This window comes from Muscardinus avellanarius, assembly GCF_963383645.1.
Source record: "Muscardinus avellanarius genome assembly, chromosome: 14".
In the NCBI taxonomy this organism is placed as follows: Eukaryota; Metazoa; Chordata; class Mammalia; order Rodentia; family Gliridae; genus Muscardinus; species Muscardinus avellanarius.
In genome coordinates this window covers 47,345,270-47,372,297 of record NC_137800.1, presented here as the reverse complement: position 1 = coordinate 47,372,297, position 27,028 = coordinate 47,345,270, and the positions used below count along the sequence as shown (strand labels likewise).

Sequence of the window (27,028 nt, the reverse complement as noted above, 5' to 3'; positions counted from 1 at the left end):
TGACATGTCAACTTTTAAGTGTCTATGAAAAGATGTAAGGGGCTCAAAATCTCTTTAAAAAAATGAAATTACCTGTTATTGATGGAAAAGGTCACAGAATAAATGTTTTTATAAATCAGTAAGAAGATACACTGTGAATTAGATAGTATTATATTGATGATTAATTTCCTAAGAATAATAATTTTACTCTGGTTATATAGCTAATATCCTTGTTCTTAAGAGATACTAAATATTCAGGAATGAAGCACAATGTCTACATGTAACTATTAAAATGGCTTAGAAAGGTGAAAAACAATATATACAAAAAATATATATAAAACAATTCTGAAAAAATGCTACTATTGTAGGTATTAATTTTACCATTTTTTAAACTAAGTTGTACATTCTTCAAAATAGTAAAAATTTGGGGAAGTAGTGGTAGGGAGTTTGATACTGGCCATGACATGTGACTCATACAATTTTAGTAAGTCAACTGCATTATACGGTGGGTTAAAAAGTAATTTTGAGGTAAAAGCCAGAGTTGAATTTGATTTAAATAGTATAATCTGTTAAAATTTCATTGTATTTTTAATATATGAATTCTGACATCTTTTTAGTTATCAAAGGTCTAATTATAAGTTTCATCATTTAATATTAAGTTTTCAGCTGGGCATGGTAGTGCATGCTTGTAATCTCAGCATTTGGGAGGCTGAGACCAGAGGATCACGGTTCGCGAACAGCCTCAGCTACTTAGTGAGGCACTCCGTAACTTAGTGAGATCCTGTTTCAAAAATAAAAATAAAAAATAGGGCAAAGGGTGTAGCTCAAAGGTTAAATGCCCCTGGGTTCCATCCCCAGACCCGCAAAACAAACAAACAAACAAAAAAAAAAACAACCATAGTTTTCTATGGATGCTAACAATAATAACAAATAAAACTGCCATTAATGATATACCCAAAACCTTGTCAAAGATTTTTATGAGTTGATTACTTTTTAAGATACAAGCTAATGTATTTGTTTTTCTCCTTTCTTTCTGGTAAACAAGTTTCTAAATAAGTAAACCACTGACATTTCAGGTGCCATTTTATGGTAACTACTATATCTGAATTCTATAGCTGGATCCATGTTGAAATTCTTAAAAATATTGCTTTTTCTTAGAAAAAAAAAATCAACCAACCATCTTCAGATTTTGTTGTTGGCTTTGGAAAAGTTTTTTTCTGATTGAAGGAGTAAGATCAAAATTTAAAAAATAGGAGAGAAAAAGTTAAACAAGACTAGATCAGAGAAATAAAACTTAAAACTGTATTGATTGGAGTGAATAAAAGGTAGATCCCCTTATAATATTTTAATGCAAAATATTTATCTTTTTATTGTGATATCTAATTGTCTACTTAAAAACAAACAAGCTATCAACATAGTTTGTTCATACGGTCAGAAGTAAGTTTACATGGCATCATAAAAAAAAAAAAGATATGTATTTAAAAGCAGCTGGGCAAGGCAAATTTTACTTTTTGCAACAAGGGATGCCTGACACCAGTAAAGTCAGAAGTATAAGAAAAACATGGAGGAAACTTGCTAGGCATTTTATTTTCAGCAGACGGTGAGGGGGCTTATATGCTGTGCTCTAATTGGTGGGAATATAGCCTTACAATCTTTATGCTGTTGGCTGAAGGAGATACTCAGAGAGGAGCTGGTACTCACAATTTCCAGGAAATGCTATCTTTACAGAAATACAAGCACATAAAAGGTTACACAATTGCAGTTTTACAAAATGAAGCTCAAGTCAAGATATTACTTTGACAGAAAAGATATAATTAAAGTACAAATGATAGAAGCATCAACAAGTTTAATTTTTCACAAATTTTCTTCTACTATACTAGGTAACAAATTATAAAACACATAGGAATGACTTCTTTTTCATTAATACATTTTATAATCTCTAACTCCAACTATGCCCACAAAAATCATATATCATAGAACAGAATCGTTCTCAGTTACTGTTAGTTCTCAATCTTTTGTCTAGCCTAAAACGCCCTAAAATGGCTCACTATTAAGATAGCAGACACTGAGGAAGGTTTTTCATGAAACATCTGTTCAGACACCCTGCAGAAGCACACAAGGATTCTTACTATGTAAAAATTTAGGATGTTAGTAAAGTTAAGGAATCTGCTTTATGAACTAGTTAACTATTAAAAGAAATATTTGAAATGTACACATTTAGAGGCATGAGGCTTGTACTACTTAGTCAATAACTAGCTTAAAATAAGAGCCTCAGCTGGGCATAGTGGTGCACACCTATAATCCCAGTGCTTGAGAGGCTGAGACAAGAGGATTGCAGATTGGAAAAGACCTTTAGCAACATAGTGAGACTCTCAGCAACCTAGCGAGGACCTGTTTGAAAAAACAAAAACTTAAAAATGTCAGAAGAAAAAATGAAGTTTCAATGAGAATCAACACAATCAATGCATTTTGTTTAAAAATAAATTAATGAATGAATACATTTTTTAGAAAAGCTCATGAGGATGTCTATACTGCTTCATTAGGAAGAAAAACAACATAGCAAAAAGGTTTTACACATTAGATAGTATAAAGATTATCTGGATAATATTATAAAATACTCTAAAAAGTTTGACAATGTATCTAGAGCAGTCAATAAAGAATACAAAAGTTTTACTGGGTGTGGTGGTGCACACTTGTAATCCCCGTGCTTGGGAGGCGGAGACAGGAGGATTGCGCAGGTTCGAAGCCAGCCTCGCTGGTTTAAGAGACCCTGTTTCCAAATAAAATATATAATAGGTCTGGGAGTGTAGCCTGGAGGTAGAAGGATTTCCAGGAAACCCAGTACCACCAAAAAATAAAAAGAGACCCTGTTTCCAAATAAAAAATATAAAAATATATAATAGGTCTGGGAGAGTTCCATCCCCAGTACCACCAAAAAAAAAAAAAAAAGTTTTAAAATTTCTTACTTGATAGATTATTTCATGACCTAGAATTGTAACTCTGTCTGGACTACAGAATCCACATGACAATAATTTTGAATACAGTCTGTACTCAACTTTTTTGTTTCAATTAATCTTTATTTTTAATTTTTATTGATGTATTATAGTCGTGTATCTTAATGGAGTATAAAATAGTAGAGGCATAATTAGCCCTTACCCAATTCCTGCCCATTCCCTTACCCCCTCCTTCTCATGTTTGGATTAGTGATTGGCTTTGATATGTTTATAAATGTACTTAACTCATTATCTGTAATTTTTCTTCAATAACAAAAGCTATTGTTGATATCCTAGTACAGGTCAGACATTGTATACTCTATGACAGAAAATTTTCTCCAGCATTTTACATATATACAAAAGGTGTTTTCTCCCCACTAATGTGATGAGAATTTCTTTTCAAAAATAATTTAAGTTGGGCATTGTGGCACATGCCTATAATTCTAGTACTTAGGAGGTTGAGACAGGAGGATCTCAAGCTCAAGGCCAGCCTCAGCAATTAAGCGAGACTCTCAGCAACCCAGCAAGACGCTCAGAGGGAATGTCCCTGTGTTTAATCCAGTGCCACAAAAATAATTAACTAAAGATTACGTTTGTTTATTTAATAGCAGGTGAAAGTAGAACATATTCTGAAATGACAAATCAGCCAAGATTTAAGAAACAAAAGAATCAACCAATCGACAAGCCTCTAGAGAAGATGATTTATCAAAGTATCTTTCCAAATCCTACTATCAACTACAGTTTACTTGACTAATAAATCATTAATCCCTTCTCGTCCTCCCTCTTCCTCCCCTCTTTTTTGTTCTAGGAATTAAACCCAAAGGCATTCTATTCTTAGCCTTTCCTTTTTTTTTTTTTTTAACGTTTTTTAAACAGAGTCTTGCTAAGTTGCTGAGGCAGTCTTTGAACCTGTGATCCTCCTATCTCAGCCTCAAGTATCAGAACTACAGGTGTGCACCAACACAGCTAGCTATTTCATCTACCTTTTAATACTGCTGGTATGCTGGTTTTAGTTGTGTCATGTTTTGCTGTTATATATAATAAAGTAGTCCTCGTCTATATATAATAAAGTAGTCCTATATACTGAATGATCATTTATTTAAATATTTTTTGAGTGATAGGAACATAACTATGAACAAAGAAGTGAGATTTCTCTTCTAGTACCTATTAAGTAATAGATGTTAAAACTTTCCTAATAGTTATTGTCTGCTCTAGTTACACTCTAGTACTTCTAGCTTCTAGTATTAGAAGACAAATGTGTGAATCAGGCAATAAAAAGAAATTGCAGACAGTGACATATGATGATATAAACTGGTGACTGGCAGCGAGGCTAGATCCTAGTTTATATGAGGAATCAGGAAGAGCTTAGTTTACGTAAGGAGTCAGAAGTAGTGATTTTCGAGACTTAACTATCAAAAGAAAGTTAAGTGAAAATTTGAGAAAAAAGCAATTGAAACAAAGGAACAAGCACTCTTAAGGAATAGAGAAGACAGCAAAAGAACCTAAGACAGAAAATAATTTCAGTAACAGAAAGAAATATTGTCGCTGAAGTGAAAGCAGCAGCAGAAAAAGCATTAAACAAAGTCAGATAGGTAGATCAGGACCAGATAATAAGTTAAATTTCATTTTAAATAAAATAGTTTTTAAAGAGGTGAATTAAAGAAGCTGTTAATGATTTTAAATGTTTTTGCCTGCTACAAAGCCACAAAGAATAAAAATGGAAAAAAGCCTCCTCTTCTGATATCAAAATTTGTAATTATTAAAATGACACAGATCTTTATACCAGTGCTAATAGAACACTGAAACAGAATAGGGCTTAGAACATTAATTTATAAGTAATAAATATGACATTTTAAAGAAGTGTTGACAGTATATTCAACAAATGGATAACCACTGGAGTAAAATAAAGTATAAGGTATAGAAATATAACTTTCTGTCAAAAAATATTTCTGGTAGATAAGAAAATCAAATATAAACCATGAAATTCTAAAAAATACTAGATAGGGTAATTTTACATCAGTTTATGGTACACTATACGCACTTTGAAATGCAACACATAAAATTCAGAAGCCTTCAAAAAAGGAGTATTTCTTACAGTATAGTAAAACACACAGCACAGTACCAGATATAACCTAAACATACAAGAAATGCTAACCTACACATTTCACAAGACTAAATTATATTTCATATGGAAGCTAGCAATTACTAGTACAGTGACTGAAAAAAAAAATAGAAACTATACAAGGTTTCCCTAAATGGCTTCTGAGCAAATAGGTATAATTCAGTTTGCCTTTTACTACCAGCTAGCACCTTCCTTCACTGACATCTGCTTAAATAGCATGCTAGAAGGTGTTAAATATAGGTGTTAGGACAGTTTTGCCTGGAAATATCAGACATAAAAATAAAAGCAGGTACCTGTTTAAAGGAGGTTTTTGTTTTTAGGTCAACATACATTTTGTATCATATCTTGCTCTAGTTTTCTCTTTTATAAGTGAATAATAGAGGGACACTAACACTGTATACAGTAAAGCAGGAAAAGATGATTTTTTTAATTTTTAATTTTTACGTGGATCATATTAAAAATGGCATACATTCAGACTGTGCTTGGTACCCTCTCCTACCTCTACTTCTCCTCCCCTCCACCCAACAATGAGTGTCCAGGTTAACCATGCTACATTCATACTTTTACAACACATATTCTTTTTTTTTTAATTTATTTTATTGGTGCACTGTATTCATACATCATAGTGGGATACAAACTTTTGTAGACATACATGCACACATCGCCCAGTCAGCCCCCACCCGATCCCCACCCCATTCCCTCCCCATCCCTCCTTCCCATGCTTGGCTTAGTGGTTGACATCTAGTATTATAGCAAATTATCCAAAATTAAAAATAATCTCACGTAACAGTTTCATTTGTCTGATACCAAGCTTTTGATGACTTAAAGATAACATTTCAATATTTCCTTTTACTTTCTTTCTTACCAGAGAATATTTTTTTCTATTTTTTTTAGGTGAAACTATCATATATTTATATATTTATTTTTCAGAAAAAATCTATCCTAATATGGAATATGGACTCTAGGTACCCAAAACGATCTCGAAAAGAACAAAGCTAGAAGATATACATTTTCTGATTTCAAACCATATAAAGCTACAATAATTGAAACAGTGCAGTACTATTCCAAAGGCAGATATATAAACCATTGGAGTTAAATAAAAGCCTAGAGCTAAATTCTTCCCTATATTGTCAAGTTATTTTTGACAAGGTTTCCACGAACATTTGGTGGTGGAAATAAAAATCTTTTAACTAAATATTGTTAAAAAATAATAATTACATGGAAAAGAATACAATTGGACCCTTACCTAATCCCATATACAAATATTAACTCAAAATAGATAATAGACCTAAATATAAATCTTAAGACTATAAACTTTTAGGAGAAAATGTGGGTCATTAAAGCTTACAACATTGAAATTGGCAGTGATTTCTTGGTTATGATTTCAATGGCACAGGCAACAGAGGAGTGTACAAACTCCCTAAAAAGTAAAAAACATATTGTATATCCAAAGACAATGTAAACAGAGTTAACAGTTACTAATAGAATGGGATAAAATATTTCCAAATGCTATATCTGAAGGTATATTAATATTCCAACTAGAAATCCTAGAAATTAACAACAATAAAGGCAAACAATACCCTTTAGAGATAGGTAAAAGACTAACATAAATAATGAATCTCCACAGATAACCAATCTTAGTTGTCTGTTGGATGGAAAATCTTGTTTCTCTGGTTCTGGTGTGTGTTACCTATTTCTTCTTTGTAGTTAATCTCTTTGAGTATTTTCTCTAGCACTGGTTTTGAAGACATAAATTCCTTCAGTTTCTGTTTGTCATGGAAGCTTCTTATTTCTCCATCTAATTTGATAGAAAGTTTTGCTGGGTAGGAAATTTTTGGCTGGAAGTTGTTTTCTTTCAGAGTTTGGAATATGTTACTCCAAGCCCTTCTGGCTCTCATAACTTGGTTTGGGAAGTCTGGAGTGATTCTAATTGGCTTGCCTCTGAATGTCACTTGGCCCTTTGCTTTTGTTGCCTTTAAGATTCTCTGCTTGGCTTCCACATTGGTCATTTTGACAATTATGTGGCGTGGGGATCCTCTTCTCCGATCCTGTCTAAAGGGAGTTCTATAAGTTTCCTGGACCTTTGTATCAACCTCTTGCTCTATGTTTGGAAAATTTTCTGCTATTACTTCCTTGAAGAGATTGTTGATCCCTTTGGTTTCACTTTCTTTTCCCTCCTCTATTCCAATAATTCTTAGGTTAGCTCTCTTAAAATGGGCCCATATTTCTTCAATATCAGATTCCTGCTGTCGGATATTTTTTTCTAGATTAGAAACTATGATTTCATTTTTGGATTGCTTATCTTCTAAGAGCGAGATTCTGTTCTCCATGTGTTCTAATCGGTTGTTTGTGCTTTGAATTGAGGCCTTTACTTCATTAATTGCATCCTTTATCTCTTTTTGGCTCTCTCTGAGTTCTTTTCGAAGCACCTCTATTATTTCTACAGTTATTTTCCTGATTTGATCTTCTAGAAATCTCTGATTTTCAGTTTTATCGGTTTCTGATGTTGTGGGGTTGTGGGCATTAATTGCTCCAGTATTATTCCTCTTTCCCATGATTTCGGAAGTTTGTGCCTTCTCTGGGTTCTTCCCTTGGGTCACTATGACTTCCCTTAAGGTGTTCTGGATCTCAAGTCAGTAGTATCTCAGACCCCACTACTCCTTTACTGGGTTTTATCACAAAGTCTCCGACCCAGAGAGTCGATAGAGGCTGCTTTAGACTGTGGGGGGTGCCAGGTTGCACGTTCTCCTATGGTGTGATATCTCGGCCACCGCCCCTTCCCCACTGGGTCAAGTCCCAGGGATTTCTCCTCTGTGGCCCGCAATTTGACTCACTGTTCTTGAGTACGCAGATGTAGCTGTACTGGCCTCGCTGAGTTCGCTGCTGCTGCCGCCGGTAGCAATATGGCGCCGCTGCTACGCCCTCGGCTGTGGGGCTGGCGTTTTTCTTTTTGATTTTGATTTCTACTCTGAATCCCTGCAGCGTGTGCTGAGCTCGGCCACTGGGAGCTGTAGATGCTCTCTGCGCGGAGAAATCTCGCCTAGCTGTTCCTCAGTGGCTCACCTCGGCTTGCTGTGGCCGTCTGGTGAATTCGCCGCTGCCGCCGGCAGTATGGCGCTTCTGCCGCGTCTGCCGCGTCCTTGGGCGCAAGGCCGGTGTATCTCCTCGGTGGCTCTGTTCTCAGTCCGCTTTCTCTCTGGAGCCTGGTGATTTTTTGTTTCACTGGTGATGCTGTTTTCTGGCTATGAAAGGCGCTGATTTTGTGGTAATGGATATTTGTTGTTAGCGGAGCTCTTAAGCCCCGCTTTTCTAGGTCGCCATCTTCCCGGCTATTTTTACAACACATATTCTAATGTAGCTCCTCCATTAATCACCCTCAACCTTCTTTGTCGCCTACCCTTCCAGTTCAGCTTTGCTGAGGGAAACCTCCATTTTCTGAAGTCCCTATAACAATTCCATTAGTAAGTTCTCCAACAGAATGTGTATTCTTTTCTTTTTCATTACTGGGGATGGAACCCAATGGCATTCTACCTCTGAGCTATACCCCCCAGCCCTGTTTTTTATTCTTTATTTTGAAACAGGGTTTCACTGAGTTACAAAAGGCCTCACTAAGTAACTGAGGCTGGCCATGAACCCTGATCCTCCTGTCTCAGCCTTCCAAATGTAGAGATTAAAAGCGTGTCCACCATGCTGGCTAGTATGCTCATAAATTAGCTATGGTGCTTCCTTAATCCTGATTATTAAAATTCCCTTAATTTACCCACTCAATAATATCTCTTTTTTTACATAATAAAAACCTTATGCCATATGTTTTGTGACTTTTGAAAGTTTTTGAAAGTTAGTTCTTCTAAATTAGATGAACTAGGAAAATATTTGCTAGTGGGCTATGCCAATTTTAGAGTTTAGCCAAAGTTTAAATAAAATTAATAAATCACATAGAAAGAGATAGTGTGAATCTTTAATTATATCAAAAGAAAACCTTAATCAAAATTTCAAAGAGAGCACCAGGCGTGTTGGCGCATGCTTGTAATCTCCCTAGGCTTGGGAGACAGAAACAGGCAGATCACACAGGTTCGAAGCCAGCCATGTGCTGGCTTAAGAGACTCTGTTTCCAAATAAATTTAAAGCAAATAAATTTAAATTTCAAAGAGAGCTGGTAACTATTATAATACCAAACTTCAATGAATTCCAATCGTTTATGTGCTATTTTAAGATCTCAAATATTAACAGTAATATGTATTTTCTAATATTTAAAAAAAACATTTAAAATAGTAGAAATATGGTAGTAAAGCTCTAATCCAAACTGCAATGAAAATGTTAAACAGCTGCTACACTCTACTAGAGAAAATGACAACTGTTCTCATGGTATACATTAACAATTATGTTTCACAAATACATCATTTTCATGAATTGAATATCATGTTGGTTTGATCTAAACAGAAAGTTAAGACATTTAGAAATTTTTATATATAAGTGTGTTTATACATTACACACACACACACACACACACACACACACACACATATATATATATATATGTATGTTACCAACTATAACTCATATAAGACCTGGCCAATTTACATTATTTGAGCTCCTCTGACATACAAATAGTGTAAATATTTTAAATACTATATTTTCATCATGGGCTTTAAATATTTTTAAGGTATCAAGTGACTATTAATAAAGCCTACTGACTAGAGAACAAAGATAAGAGCATCTAAAAAGCTCAATAATTTATTACCAAATTCATTTTATTAAACCAATACAATGATGAATAATGCAATGATGAATCTTACAAATACTACTAAATAGGTATGTTTTCTTTTTAAAGGAAGAATCTTTAAAAAAATAAAGTAGAGAAATATATTAATAAGTTTTATTATTTATTAAAGGATTTCACTTCTGAGTTTGTGGGCTGTTCTGATTTTATTTTTGCATTAGACCACATCTTTCTATGTAAATAGATTTAAAAATCTAATTCTAAGCTGGGCATAGTAGTACACACCTACAATCGCAGTATTTAGTTAGTTAAGACAGGAGGATCTTAAGTTTGAGGCCAGCCTTATCAACTTAGCAAAACTCTTAGCAACTCAGCGAGACCCTGTTTCAAAGTAAAAAAGAGAAAAGGGGCCAGGAATAGTGATACACACCTGTAACCTCAGTACTTGGGAGGCTAAGACAGGAGCACTGAGGTTCTAGGACAGCCTCAGCAACCTAGCAAGACCCTATTTCAAAACAAAAAGTAGAATGGGGCTTGGGCTATAGCTCAAAGGTTTCAATCCCCAGTACTTAATGGATTTATTTATTAATTTTTATTAATTTTTTATTGGTGCATTGTAGTCATACATCTTAATGGAGTATAAGATGGTAGAGGCATACATGCACACTTCACCCAATTAGCCCTTACCCAATTCCCGCCCCATTTCCTCCCTCCTCCCTCCTTCTCATGTTTGGCTTAGTGATTGACTTTGATATGTTTGTTAATGTGTATCATGTACATTAGAGAATTAATTAAAAATTTTTTTAATTAAGAAAGGGCTAGGGAGCATAGCTCAGTATAACGCCCCGCCCCTGGGTTCAATCTCCATTACAAAAAGAAAAAGAAAAAAACAAATTCTGCATATGTAAAAGCGCTAGATCTGTAGTGGCAATGCTTTAAATTAAGTTTCAGCAATTCCTCTTAAAACTGTGAACTTGTGTAATTTTAACATCTCTATCTATAAAAATGATGTAACGATAATATCTACCTTATAGCTTTACTGTGAAGATTTGATGTCTTTAGAATACTGCCACTTCCGGGAAGATGGTGACCCAGAAAAGCAAGGCTTAAGAGCCCCGCTAACAACAAATCTCCATTACCACAAAATCAGCGCCTTTCATAGCCAAAAAACACCATCACCAGTGAAACAAAAAGTCACCAGGCTCCAGAGAGAAAGCGGACTGAGAACAGAGCCACCGAGGAGATAACCGGCCTCACGCCCGAGGACGCGGCAGACGAGGCAGCAGCACCATACTGCCGGCGGCAGTGAGCTTTAATGACCCAGATTTTCTCCTAAAAGTTTATAGTCTTAAGATTTATATTTAGGTCTATTATCTATTTTGAGTTAATATTTGTATATGGGATTAGGTAAGGGTCCAATTGTATTCTTTTCCATGTAATTATTATTTTTTAACAATATTTAGTTAAAAGATTAATATTTCCACCACCAAATGTTCGTGGAAACCTTGTCAAAAATAACTTGACAATATAGGGAAGAATTTAGTTCTAGGCTTTTATTTAACTCCAATGGTTTATATATCTGCCTTTAGAATAGTACTACACTGTTTCAATTATTGTAGATTTATATGGTTTGAAATCAGAAAATACATATCTTCTAGCTTTGTTCTTTTTAAAAAAAAAAAAAAAAAAGAATCAGAGTGGGACGCCGGGCTGGGGGGCGCACGCTTGTAATCCCAGCATTCGGGAGGCTGAGACAGGAGGATCATGGTTTGCGGACAGCCTTAGGTACTTAAGTGAGGCCCTCTGCAACTCAGTGAGACCCTGTTTCAAAATAAAGATTAAAAAATAGGGCTGGGGTTGTAGCTTAAAATAAAAAATAAATATTGTCTGCCTCATTATCAATGCTAAGGTTTATTTATCTAGAAATTGTAAAGATCCAAGTAAAATAAATTAGAAAATAAAAATGTGAATAATACTCTTCCCACATGCCATCCTTATAGAAATTACTAGTGAATAACATAAAAATAAAGTGATTACAGTTCATATAAAAAAAATAGAATACTGCCTGGTTCACAGAAGTATTTTGAAGTATCAGCTATTATTACTGTTATATTTGACATAAAGCTATCTTAACTTTTAGCATATAGCTTGCTATAAGTAATAAAAAACTTGATATAAATTATTAAACAAATAGGTGCTAAAAAGAAGATATTAATGCCGTATGCCTTTGACCTGTTTGTTCAAGATTCAAATAACCTTTTAAATTTTAATTAATGTGCCCTATGTCAGATATAATCTTTTAAAAAAGATATTCTACATTCCACTCCTAAATTAGTTTCACTTTTTAAAATTTCAGAAGCCTTTTAATAATAAAACCTTAAATTGTCCTATTCATATTCTATTCAAAATTATAAGCAGATCAAGCTAATTTTTCATAAAATTAAAGGATTAACATTTTCAGTATATCTTTAAGTTGCATATTCATACTTTTCTTTTTTCTTTTTCTTTTTTTTTTTGATAATGGAGATGGACCCCAGAGGCATTCTACCTCTAAGAGACATCCCCAGCCCTATTGTTTTATTCTTTCTTTCTTTCTTTCTTTTTTTTTTTGTGGATCTGGAGACGGAACCTAGGGGCATTCGACCAACGAGCTACACCCCCTGCCCTATTTGTTATTCTTTATTCTGAAACCGGGTCTCACTGAGTTGCAGAGGGCCTCAATAAGTAGCTGAGATTGTCCGTGAACCACGATCCTCCAGTCTCAGCCTCCCTAATGCTGGGATTACAATCATGCGCCACCACACCTGGCTTATTCTTTCTTTTGAAACAGGGTCTCACTGAGTTGCAAAAAGCTGCACTAAGTAGCTGAGGCTGTCCTCAAACCATGATCCTCCTATCTCAGCCTCCCAAATGCTGGGATTACAAGCATGCGCCACTATGCCTGGCTTCACACTTGTACTTAAACAACAATAAGTTTTAACTTCCTTGCTATAATACTAAAGGTAGAATGTAAGTGTGTGTGTGTGTGTGTGTGTGTGTGTGTTAGTGGGGATGGAACCCAGGGGCATTCTACAGCTGAGCTACACTGCCATCCATTTTATCAATTAGAATATCTTTTTAATGCACTTATGGTTTAAGAAGTGGTACATGACTATAAGCAATTCAATATTTATAAAGTATAATATTTATTAAGAAACTTATTTACTTATTAAAATATGGCATGAGATGTCAAGTAATAGTTAATGAGTATTTTTAGGAGAATATGCTGCTCTCAGTTACCAGTCAGACTTAGTGTCTATTTAACAACAAAAAAATGCAATTTTAGATATCAGTAAGTCCACCTTGAAGACAAAGTAAGTTAATGGGACTGGGGACAAGAAGTCTTCTCTGAGGTAAATCTAAGCCAATATTTAACAGATGAGCCATGTAAAACCCTGAAACAGTGCTCACTTCAGTGAACAGAATGTGTTAGCCCAGACACAGAAATGGGCTCCATCTGTCTGAAAGACAGCAAGCATCCAGCTAAAGCTGAAGCAGAGATCAAATGAGAATATAGAATCAGAGATATGCAAGGCAGGAACAATCATGATAGGTCATGGTTAAAGAATTTGGATTTTACTGAGGGACAGGGACTAGAAAGACAACCCCAGCTACAGTGAAGAGAATTGAATGAGGTTCTCTAAAGAGACCTGTGAAGACACTGCTGTCGTGAAAGACAGGTGATACTGCAGACCAGGACTAAAGCAATGATGATTATGAGAAATGGTTGGATCAGTAATCTGAAAGTACAGTTAGACCTAATTACCAACAGTTTGGATGCAAATGTGAGAAAAAGAAAATAACAACCCTAGCAGTCAAACCTAGCCAAGTACGATTCAGATCATCTAAGCCTTCACTGATTAGTTTAAAGATTCTGGCTTTTCTGAAAAGCAGAAGCATCTGTACAATAAGTGGTGAGGGTGGGGGGATAAGGATTCTAGACATAGTTTGCTGATTTACTAAATCAGCCTCTGCAGAAACAGACCAGACTTCTCAATATTGAGAGTTGGAGTCACAGCTGATTACTTCTGCAGAGACTGGGAGGCTGCCCAACAATCATAGATTTCCTCAGAAGTGTAAGAAATTCAGGTTAAAGTTGACTGTTGAGCCACCTTATGTAAATACATCTTTCTTCCTAAATCTACTACCAATCTTATTATCTAAACTTATTATCTAAACTCACCCAGTTTACATTGCAGTCATCCTTGGTCCTGCCAATGACAAATTCTTTGTCTTCTATCCTTCCCTAAATGCCAATCTCAATCTGCTCTTACTTCTTTGTCTGACTCCACTTGCCACTATTACCCACTATTCTTCTCTGTGTCTAGAAAAACCCCTTTACATAATTAACAAGTATCCTTCCTAGCCCATCCTTCCTTTGCTTATTACCTTTAACTTAAATATGGTTCATAATAATACCACATACAATGCAGCCATTTAAAAAGGATGTTCCTCATTCTCCAAATCTTCAAATTCTTCAGCCAAGAATAGAGATATCCATCATGTGTACATATGTATGCAAAGACTGATATGGTAAAGAAGCACAATTTCAGTGAAATTATTAAGTGATTCTAAATTTACAAAGAATTAAAGCTGACAACAACCTACCTAAATGTTAAACACTAGTGGATTCACTCAAAAATCTAAAATATATCCACAGAACAATACTATAAAATAATTATAAATTAGGCCCAGCATGGTAGCGCACACTTGTAATCCCTGTATTCGGGAGGCAGAGACTGGAGGATGGCAGTTCACGGACAGCCTCAACTACTTTGCAAGGCCCTTCGCAACTCAGTGAGACCCTGTTTCAAAAACTAAAAAGACTAAGCCGGGTCGTGCTGGCTCACATTTGTAATCCCGGCGCTTGGGAGGCTAAGACAGGAGGATCTCACAGGTTCGAAGCCAGCCTCAGCTACTTAGGAAGGCTATGAGCAAATTAGTGAGATCCTGTTTCCAAATAAAATATAAAAAATAGATCTGGGAGTATAGCCAGAAGGTACAAAGCCTCTGGGTTCCACCCCCAGTACCACCAAAAAAAAACCACCTTAAAAGACTAAAAAATAGGGCTAGGGGTATAGCTGAGAGGTAGAATGCCACTGGGTTCCACCCCTAGTACTGCAATAAAAAAAATAAATAAATAAAATAAAAATATATATATATACTGATTTTGCAGAACACTTAATGTCTTCTAGAAATATTCATATATATATATATATGTTTTTTTTTTACCATGTAACATTTGAGGCTATTTATTAAAGAAAAAAAAGTGTAAGGCATGTATACACAGGGAAAAAGACTGTAAGGTATTAATGTTATTTCTAGGTTGTAAAAGTATGTTTTCTTCTTTTTGTATTTTTCCTATTTACCCATTTTCTGAACATATTTTTATAACCAGAAACAAGGAAAGAATATGTTACTTTTAAAAATGTATAATTATGGCATAGCAAACATCCTCTTCAATAAAATTTACATAAGCTGTTTAGACTTCTTATATACTTAGTTGCACAAACAAAACCTCGAATATTTCCAAGTTCTTCAGTTTATTGCCTTGAACATCAAAGTCACTAGCAAAATGAAAACAAACAACACCCATCCCCCAAAGGTAACATTCCCTTAAACTGTATGTCAGTAAAAAATGTAATCAGTCTCTCCAATTAAGTATCCTCTTTTGAATATCTAAGAACACTATTCAAAGTGACTACATGGCAAAACTAAGGCCATACTGTTAGTTTTGTTCAACTCTGTAAAACTCCATGAATTCTTTATGTATGAGAGCATTAACCAAGCACTTTTTTTTTTTTTAAACAGGGTCTCACTAAAGCTGTTGAGTGTCCTGCTAAGTTGTTGAGACTGGCCTTGAATCTGCAAGCCTCAGCCTCCCAAGTATTGGAATTATAGACATGTACCACCATGCCCAGCTTCCAAGCACTTACTTTTAAATATTTTATTAAAAGATATTTTCACTTTGTTAATTTTAAGAAGGAGATATACCTATACATCATTTTAGCTAATTTGCCAAAGTAGTGACATAAATAAAATGTTGGAAAGAGATTTTCAACCTGTAAATTCTCAAAGAGAAAATATTTAAGAACAAAAGCTTCTCTCTCAAGTAATGTGAATAATGTCTAATTACTTTAAATAAAGACATTACTTTAAAAATTTCTCCTCTTTTTGTTTTTGTGGTGCTGGAGATTGAACTCAGGGCCTTGCCATGCATATTAGGTAAATGCTCTACCACTGAGCTGCTTACTTCTCTTTTAAAAATTGATTAAGCCAGGCGTGGTAGCACACTTATACTGCCAGCATTTGGGAGGCGAAGACCAGAGGATTGCATAGGTTCAAAGCCAGCCTCAGCTACTTAGTGAGGCCCTTTGGAACTCAGTGAAACCCTGTTTCAAAATAAAGAATAAAAAATAGGGCTGGAGGTGTCGCTCAGAGGTAGAATGCCCCTGGGTTCCAACCACAGTACTGGGGAAAAAAATTGATTAATCTTTTAAATTTAATCTTGAGAAGAATATGTCCATCATAATTCTACTGGAAAGAATTGCTTAGTAAAGAACCTATATGGGTAGAAAAATATTTTGGAATACAGTTCACCTGTTAACTGCATTGCAATATGTAATATGAAAAGTTAAACAGAACAAGTTTATATTTCCAACAAAACTATTACTAAACTTTGTGACTTTGTTTTTATTTTAAATATCTGAAAAGCTGTATATCCTTTCCAAAGAGCAGACATTCTTGAAAGCAAAAATTAATGAAATTAATATGACCAAGAAGAAATTACTATTTTTCTATCTAGCAAATTAATAGTGCTAGATGGCTTTCATATCTTTTTTTTTTTTTTTCGATACTGGGGTTACTGGAAGCCCTTCTACCTCCGGGCTACACTCCCAGACCTATTTTTATATTTTTATTTGTAAACAGGGTCTCTTAAGCCAGAGAGACTGGCTTCGAACCTGTGCAATCCTCCTGTCTCCGCCTCCCAAGCGCAGGGATTACAAGCATGCGCCACCACGCCCGGCTCAAATCAATTTGAATAGTCATGGTATCTATCCTCGAGGAATCTTCAGTCTCTATGTGTGACTATGCCAAAGTTCTTTCCCAATATTATCTTCCTGAAATTCATTACAAATTAGAAGATATATCCTTATGTTAATAACCTATACTTAAACTTTTATTTTAAAAAGTTCTAGTGGATCTAAAAGCAACAATACATTGAATGAATCTAACAAATGGACAGGCAGGCATTTAGAGTTGTACAGGAAGAAAGGTCAGAAAGAGGACACTGAGATACAGAGACAGTCTTGCTCAGCATTTATAACATACTGAACCTCGGTTTCTATGAATTGTTATTTCTCCATTGGTCACAGACCACTCTAAAGCTGCTATTAAAGCTGCTATTATTGCTCATGGCTTTGTTAAAGAATGAAAGGCTAACGAAACTAAAGAAGCTTGATACTATGAATTTTCATTTCATTACTTAAAATTGTATATTAATATTTAAATTTCTACTTACCTATGCTGATTTAAATAGATTTCTCTAGTGCATATTACTTTGAATCAGCAAATGAATTACTTAACATTATATTAATTGAGAACGATCATATTGCTCTGATATAGCAGTGATTATATTAATTTTAGCCCAGTGGGAAGTTGTCTTTCCATGCAGAGTAATTAAGGAAAATTCCATATATTTTCAAAGCTTCCTGTACATTTTCCATCCACCTCAAAATCTTTGTTAAAATGCACAGCATGGATTCCAAAACTTAAATGAAAACAAAAGATTTATTGTCTTCAAACCAAGCAAATTGAAAAGGTACTTAAAAGTCATTTACTTTTCACACAACCTAAAACAATACTGTTAGCACTGCAGTGATACAGAAGCTCCAAATTACAAAGGTCAGTTAAGTAAAAGAGGGCAAAGACAGCAGGACTCAACTACTAAGAATAAAAACAAAAATAGATCCAATGCAGCATTTTGAGAATGAAGATCAATGAAAACAGTTGCTCAAGATCATTATCAGTTATAACATCATTTTCTATATTGTTGAGAGGTCCTTTCTGTTCTAACATTTTCTCATTGCTGATTCTTGGCATTTGCTTTAAACAAAACTGACACTTTAGTAAAAAAATTTGCATTTTTAAGTTGAGAGATAATATATTGCCCCAGTTAAAAATAACTTGGGTGTCATGGTAAAATATAATAAAATTAATTAATTAATAAAAATATAATAAACAGGAGGCGAGGAAACATCAGTAACATATTTTATTTAACTATAGATCCAAGTAATAAGGCAGCAGGTTGTTTTACCAATCAAAACTTCTTTTATAGTTATACAAATGCCTTTGTCTGTTCAATAATGAAGGTCTTAAAAGGAAACGTACAAAAGGATGTGGTATAGGAAAATTATAATACAAACCATACAGATGACTAAAATATGAGTGAATAATATGTTACATTTAATGCTGTAATTCTTACTAGAATAAGAAATTTTATTACTTATGCTCATGACAGCACAGCAATTAATAAAACAAAAGCCTAGTAAATAATAAAATAGTAATGACATACATTTATATAGTTTCATCAGTGGAAAAAATTCAGTGCATGAAGATTTTATAAAATCAAGCTAGTAGTTCCATAAATAATTTGTTAGCTCTATTTTCTTACCTGTAAGGACTGCTTTTGCTGAAGGATCTGCCAGGTCCAGGGCTGATTTCCCATCAGTGTTCCGAATGTTTGGATCAGCTCCGTGCTGCAGCAGCACTGTGCAGGGAAAGCAGAAACAGTATCTTACCTCGGGGATACAGAGATTATTTACTGGTAAGTGTCGCCTCGGCATGGTGTAGGCATAAACATACATTGCACAAATTTTTTCTCTTTCAAGAAAAAATAAAAAGGAAGATCAAGAAAAAGAAAAAAAAACACTGCAACAAAGGATCTTCTCTAGGGTAAAGCGAAGTTGGTAACTTATGGTACAGTATTATCACATGACTTGACATCATAAATATAAAACTAGAAAAATCTCGCATATACAGATTTTGGATTGTCTCTTTAAGGCAGCAGTATAGGAATCTATGTGCTCACTGACTCACTCTGAAATATGCTAACTGTGAACCTGTCCTATCTTTACTACCACTGTGGCTGCTTGTTGCTGCTGCCGCTGCTGCTTTACTGCTGAATTTCCAAATGCTTCCTCTCTTCAGAATAGTTGTAATACTATGCAAGCCTTTTAATGGCTCATTGCTCACATGTGAAACCGTAACACACTGGAGTGCTTCCAAGAAGTTTAACAGACATAGTAATGCATGCAACTATGGTCCTCTGCAGTCGAGCTGCAAAAAAAGAACTGTCTTCTACAATCATCTTTCCATCAAATAATTTAGAAATAAAAACTCAATCACTCTCAATCAGTTATATATAGTTAAAAAATGAATGTAACATGCTATTTTGGGTAGAAAGTAGCTATAGAAAATTCTGAGATATGGAGGCTCCTACAAAAGAGAGAATCATTGTTTAAATAAAATCCTGATGTAATATTCTATTAATCCAAATCCTTTCTCAGCCCCATTTGGTGTATGAGTATGTGTGTGGTAGGGTGGTGGTGGAGGTTGGGGGGAAGAATTACTGTTGTAATACTATCCAACCAATGATTAAACTAATAAGTTGAGGACCCCTGGTCCCAAAATATGAAATCCAAAGTGGTCTAAAATGCAAAAATTTTTGAGTACCTATATGACTGCACAGTGGAAAATTCCACACCAGACCTTATGTAAGAGACCAAGTCAAAACACAAGTTCACTAAAAATATTATATAAACCACCTCTAGACTATACATATGGTAATATAAAACATAAATTTCATGTCTGGACCTGGATCCCAATCTTGGGATTATATAATATGCAAATAATATAAGATCTGGAAAAAGAACCCTGAAATGTGAAACAATGCTAACCTCAAGTATTTCAGATTAGGAATATTCATTATATATATTAAAAAGTTGTTCAAATAAGTACAATTCAATTACAGCCACTCCCACTGGTTAGCCTCAAATTTTCATCTTAGATCTTGGGTAGTTTCAGACTAGGTATATTAAAACTAGCCAGGAGTTGAGAAGATACAATAAGATCTTACAAAGACCTTCTATATGGTAGTCCCCCTTTATGTGCAGGTTTGCTTTCTATGGTTTCAGTTTCCTACAGTTAACTATAGTCAGAAAATATTAAAGATTACAAAAAATAAAAAATTATTAAGTTTTAAACTGTGTGCTATACTTTGAGTAGGATGATGAGACTTCACACTGTCTTGCTTCATACATTTGGGATGTCAATCATGTGCTTGCCATGTATGTTTCTACTATAAACACTACCTATCCATTAATCACATAATAGTTATCTCTGTTATCAGATCAACTGTCATAGTACTGCACCGCTTATGTTCACATAACTCTTATTTTACCTAATGATGGCACCAAAGCTCAAGAGTAAAGATGCTAGTAATTTGGACAAGCTACAGACAAGTTGTAAAGTGAAGGTTCTCAACTTAAAAGGAAAGAAAAAATATATATGCTGAAGTTATTAAAATCCATGACAACAACTTTATCTTTGAAATTTTGAAGATGGAAAAAGTTTATGCTAGTTATGCTACCCCACACTTCTAACTAAAGTTACAAGAGAGACTACATTCTCAATGATTTTGTTACAGTATATTGTGATGATTATTCTATATTAATTATTATTGTTAATCTGTTAACTGTGCCCAATTTATAAATTAAGTTTTATCATAGATAATATATAGGATTCAGTGCTATCTTTGGTTTCAGGCATTTACTGTGCGTCTTGGAATATATCCACCACAGGTAAGAGAGTTATTTGTCTCTTTTTGGTGGGGAAGAGGGGTTGCTGGGATTGAACCAAAAGCCTCCTGAATATTAGGTATACACTCTACCACTGAGCTACATCTGCAGTCCTTATTATTTCATTTGAATATAAGCAATGAACATAATTGTTTTCCAAGTGTTTATAAACTGAGTTAAGTAAAATAAAATAGCAAGTACCTCAATATCAAACTGTAGATACTCTTTCATCATGATTTAGGATTTTTACAGTCACACTTTTTTTTTTAATTCCAGGAAGAAATTCCAATGTAAAGATTTGGTTTATAAAACATCTTTACCATAAAGAATCAAATGAAAGCTTAAAAATGAGGCCAGTAATTTAGTGAGACAGTTTTTAAATTTTAAAAAAGGACTGAAGGTATAGCTCAGTGATAGAATGCCTCTGGGTTCAATCCCCAGAAACACACACATACACACACATACACGTGCGCACACACACACACACACACACGCACACACACATACATACACACACAAAAATAAAAGAAATGAAGAAAAGTAACTTTTATTGCATATTTCAGGAACTTCAGAACCTATTTTATTATTTTTATTATTTATTTTTATTTTTATTTTTGATGGTACTGGGGATAGAACCCTTCTACCTCCGGGCTACACTCCCAGACCTGTTTTATATTTTTTATTTGGAAACAGGGTCTCTTAAGCCAGAGAGGCTGGCTTCAAACCTGCAGGATCCTTCTGTTTCCACCTCCCAAGCACGAGGATTACAAGCGTGCACCACCACGCCCAGCCTAGAACCTATTTTTAAACAGAAGGTAAAGGAAAGTTTTTATTTTGCAGAATTTGATAATTATATGATGATAACTTTTATAATGTAGCTTTTAATGAGTGGTAGAGGAAAGTATTAAAAACCTGGCTACTCTTCAAAAAATCAACTAAAAGTCCAATCCTTCTTGTTGTAATCAGTATTTTACCCATTATAATTTTCCTGTTTTGCAATAAAAATCTGCCATTACAGTTTAGCTGCTATTTTATGTGACTTTGTATCAGAGTGGCAAACATAAAGAAATCAAATAACAACTGCTGGCGAGGATGTGGGGAAAGATGAACTCTTTTACACTGTTGGTGGGAGTGCAAACTAGTTCAGCCACTAAGGAGATCAGTGTGGAGATTCCTTAGAAAACTGGGAATAGATCCATCATATGATCCACTCCTGGGTATTTTTCCAAAGGGGTTGAAATCAGAGAACTACAGTAACATACGCATACCTATGTTCATAGCAGCACAATTCGTAATAGCCAAAATATGGAACCAATCTAAGTCTCCATCAACAGCTGAATGGATTGCAAAATTATGGGAAATATATACAATGGAATTCTATTCAGCCATAAAGAAGAACAAAATCATGTCATTTGCAGGAAGATGAAAAGACCTGGAGAACATTATATTAAGTGAAGTCAGCCAAACACAGAAAGAGAAGGAACATATGTTTTCTCTAATATGCCCAAACTAGGGAGCATTGGGAATAACAGAGACATTCCAGATAATGGAGGGGAAATCTCAGCAAAGCTAGAACGGAAGGATAGGAAGAAGGCTGAGGTTGATTAATGAAGTAGTTACTTTCGAATATGTGTGAAAGTATAAATATAGAATAGTTAACCTGGACATTCATTGTTGGGAGTGGGGGAAAGGGAACGGGAGGAGGGCACCAAGCACAGTCAAATGTATACCATTTTCAATATGTTCCCCATATAAACAGAATTTAAAAAGTAATAATTCATTTGCAGTAAATGTTTTCTAAACATTTTGAGTTCGTACCTATGTCTTTCATTGGATCTGAACACATAGGCACATCCACTATAGAATAATCTTGCATAGAAAAGAAGCAATTAAATTTTCTGAAGCAGATACTGAGAACAAAATCTATGTTAGAGCTAGTTAACTATCTTTAATTTATCAGTTATGAGTTAAAATGATAAACAAGGTAGAATTAAGAGTTTTAGGAGAAGTAAAGATATTTGCAATTAGACTGGCAGGGGTCTTTTTTTTTTTTTTGGTGGTACTGGGGGTGAAACCCAAAGGCTTTCTACCTCCGGGCTATACTCCCAGACCGTTTTTATATTTTATTTGGAAACAGGGTCTCACTAAGTTGCTGAGAGCCTCACTAAGTAGCTGAGGCTGGCTTTGAACCTGTGCGATCCTCCTGTCTCAGCCTCCCAAGTGCGGGAATTACAAGCGTGCACCACCACGCCAGGCAGGGGTCTAAACTTACTAACTTTTCATGAATGGTTACAAGACTACTAAGAGGAGTAATTCAGGAAATGAAGTGGTATGCAAAGGATCTTAGCTTGAAGTCTGGGAATACCTATTAGCTACAAATAATATACTTAAAGCACATTCTAAAAGACAGACCCTATTTGCCTCTCAACTTTAAAAATAAAAATTATATGCTTCATTCTAGGGTAGAAGTGAGGGAACCTTTTCTGTAAAGAGCCAGATAGTAAATATTTTAAGTTCTGTGGACCATATGGTTGCTGTCTCAACTACTCACCCCTGCCTTGACTGGACCTGCCATTAGAGTACAAAAGCAACCAGACAGTACTTAAACAGATGAGCACAGCTATATTCCAATAAATCTTAATGATGATGAAATTTGCATTTTATATCATTTTTATGTGTAGTCAAGAATTTTTATTTAAAAAATAATTTTAAAATACAAAAACAATATTTAGCTTGCAGGCCACACAAAAGCAGAGGGTAAGTGGTCTGGGCTATTAGCCAGAATGTGCTGATTCCTGACCCTGGCCACTGTATGAAGTATGGGCCATGGACTATTTTGCTCCCAGAACTGTTTGTAACCCATCTACAATGATATAAACACAGAAACCACGGGTAAGCACTTAAAACTATGTCAATTAAAATTATTTTTCCATTTATACTTAGATTTATATTTTATAAAATATTGATCTACCATGCATTGGAGAGAAAAATTCTTGTTCTCTACTATAGATAATTTGTGAAAAATCACTGAGACAGGATACACATAAAAATCTCTGGGTTTTAGTTCCCAGGCCTAGCAAGTAAAGGATCTGCACTAGAAGGGTAGGTGATCTATAGATTTCTAGGATGAGGCTTCTGTTCTCAGATAATACCTTCAGAGTTATAGCCAAAAACCTGAAGTATTAGATATCTTTTTTTATTTTTTAAAACATTTTATTTATCCTGATGCTTTTAACAAAAAACAACAAAACTACAAGTTGAGACTATAACCACTGAAACTTAGTACTGACTAAAATGTTCTGAACTACTCCCCAAGCAAGTCCTCAAATCAAACATCAACTGCTGGTATTTCACACTGTTCTCAAAGGAGATTTGTGTGAGACTATTTTCTAACACCGAAAAAATAGCATATATGCAGGCAAAGGTAATAATGACAGCTATTAAGAATGCTAGGCTATACTTAAAATGGTTCTCTAAAACTCAATGCTGATGCTTCAAAATTTGCTTTCAAAGTTCTAATTCATCAAAGTGAACAATGAAATGTATTGATACACAATGCAATAAAAATTTCATCAAGTTGGGCATGGTGGCGCATGCTTGTAATCCCCGTGCTTGGGAGGCTGAGACAGGAGGATCGCAGAGGTTTAAAGCCAGCCTCAGCTACTTAGTGAGGCTTTCAGCAACTTAGTGAGACTTTGTTTTTCAAGTAAAATATAAAATAGATCTGGGAGTATAGCTCAGATATAGAAAGCCTCTGGGTTACTTACACACACACACACACACACACACACACACACACACACACAAAATCATCAATATATATTGACAGCACATTAATATAAAATAGATTCTGTGGTATTGGGGATTGAATCCAGAGGCATTTTATCTTCCAACTATCCCCCAATTCGTTTTTCTTATTTTTTCTTTCCAAAATAAGGTCTCCCTAGGTTACTGAGAGTCTTACTAAGTTTCTGAGGCTGGTCTTGAACCTATGATCTTCCTGTCTCAACTTTCCAAGCACTGGGAATACACACATGGGCCACCACTCAGGAATACACACATGGGCCACCACTCCCTGATTAGATACTTCTTAAATAGTACAAATATTACAAACAATGTTCCCAAAATATACAAATTAAGATTTGAAAAAAGCCCCTAAAATATGCATAACATCTAGTACATAAATTCAAGAATACTGTGGCCATTCAAAATTTCCTTATGCTATTTTTTATACTTTCATTGGTATATTTTGGTCTTATCATGTACTCCATAGTGATGGTGACATACATGCATACAGTACTTGGTAGGCTTTCCTCCAGCTCCTTCTCCTTACACCCACCCCTTCCCCACACAGAGTGTTGAGATTGACACTGTTATTCTCACATATGTACATAATTCCAAAGGAAGTTATTATTTTGTTGATCTTCCCTCTCCCTTTCCTTTAGACCACCTCACTAGTTCCCCTGAGGTTTCTCCTCCATTATCTGAAGTCTCTCTAGTATTCCCATCACTCCCTAGCTTCTACATATGAAAGAATTTATGACTCTTTATTTTCTGTAACTGATTAATCTCACTTAGCATAATATTCTCCAGGTCAGTCAATTTTTCTGAAAATGACATTATTTTGTTCTTGATTGCTAAGTAGATTTCATTGTGTTTATGTCCCATAATTTTGTAACCCATTCATCTGTTGATGGATACCTAGGTTGGTTCCATAATTTAGCTACTGTGAATTGTGCTGCTATAAACATGGATATTCATGTATCACTATAATATTCTGATTTCAGTACCTTTGGAAAGATACCCAGGAGTTAGGGAGATGCAAATCAAAGCTATACTGAGGTTCAATCTAACCCAAATCAGAATGGAAATCATCAAGAAGTCAAACAACAACAAATGCTGGTGAGGAGATGGGAATAGGAACTCTTCTATCCTTATGCTACCTTTAAGTAACTGGGATATTATCAAACCTCAAAGCCAAAGTCTATTTCCAGCTGTTCTGATGAATCACAACTTCCTTTATCTCTGTTTGAAGTAAGAGGGATGGGAAAAAAATATAACAGCTGGTATAAAGACAGATAATCCAAACTAAGGTAGGATAATTATATTATTTGAAAATGTACTTTGGTAAAAAAGGCATGTGATTTTTTCCCATTTCTTGTACAGACATTCAGCTACAGTGAGCCAGATTTAAAAAGCATGACTTTAGCCATCTTGTTTTGTTTCATTCTTTAAAACTATTAGATTTAAGCACTTGCATCATTTTAATTTCTGCAAATAAAAAGAAAATATTCTGTATTTATGTAAAACCTCAATCTGTCAAATTTCTGGAAAAACACAAAAACCTATTATGATAAACTGTATTTAACCACAGAAATTATTAACTGAATTAAGATAGAACAGAAGAGACAGAAACAATGTGAATTTTTCAAGGGCGTGGTGGTGCACACTTGTAATCCCCATGCTGAGACAGGAGGATCGCACAGGTTTGAAGCCAGACTCAGCTACTTAGTGAGGCTCTCAGCAACTTAGTGAGACCCTGTTTCCAAATAAAATATAAAATAGGCCTGGGAGTATAGCTCAGAGGTAGAAAGCCTTGGGTTCCACCCTCAGTACCACCAAATATATATATATATATATATATATATATATATATATATATATATATATATATATATATATTTTCTATTTATCTGAATTTAAAACTGTAGTAAGAGTCCAAAGTTGTTCCTCATGACATGCAAACAATATTTTTAAAAGCTGTGTTTATATTAAGATGATTTCCAAGTAGTTATAAGTATCTTACTCTTTAAGAGTACACAGATATTCACTTATTAGATTGAGTTTAAAAAATGAATAACACAAAGAATCTAGTTCTTTAGCTACTCTTAAGCAAACAAAATTGTCTACCAAAACATGAAATGACCAAATTTTAACCAACGATCTTCAATGTACAGGATTTTCACCAACATACATGGGCTTTAAGAGATGAACTGTTTTTTTAACTGAAATATATATCCTGAAGTGAAAACATATTCAATCTCTTCTACAAAAACATGTATAATATTCCAATCGTAAAATACTAATAGCACTAATTATGCCATTATAATACTGTACATATTTATATATTATAGATAACTTTACAAACTCGTTATCTTTTCATTCAGGATACACTTTACTTGTTATGGCATTCAAATAGCCAAGCTAATGTATTATTTTAACCATCAAGAGCTGATTTACCACTAATAGCAAACATGAAAATTCAAATAATCATTGCTATCTTATACAGCAGTATGGCTTACTGATCTTAGAATTT

At 34.6% G+C, this 27,028-nt stretch overlaps 1 protein-coding gene across 1 annotated transcript in view; it reads right to left on the bottom strand.

The window, feature by feature from the left end:
* Positions 1–27,028, bottom strand: part of TNKS (tankyrase) — a gene marked incomplete at both ends in the record, with an annotated part of 203,175 nt that overhangs the window by 138,782 nt on the left and 37,365 nt on the right. Inside the window, one exon of the mRNA XM_080710638.1 lies at positions 18,528–18,623. Within this exon, the coding sequence (XP_080566764.1) occupies positions 18,528–18,623 (96 nt within the window). The remainder of the gene's footprint in view (positions 1–18,527; positions 18,624–27,028) is intronic.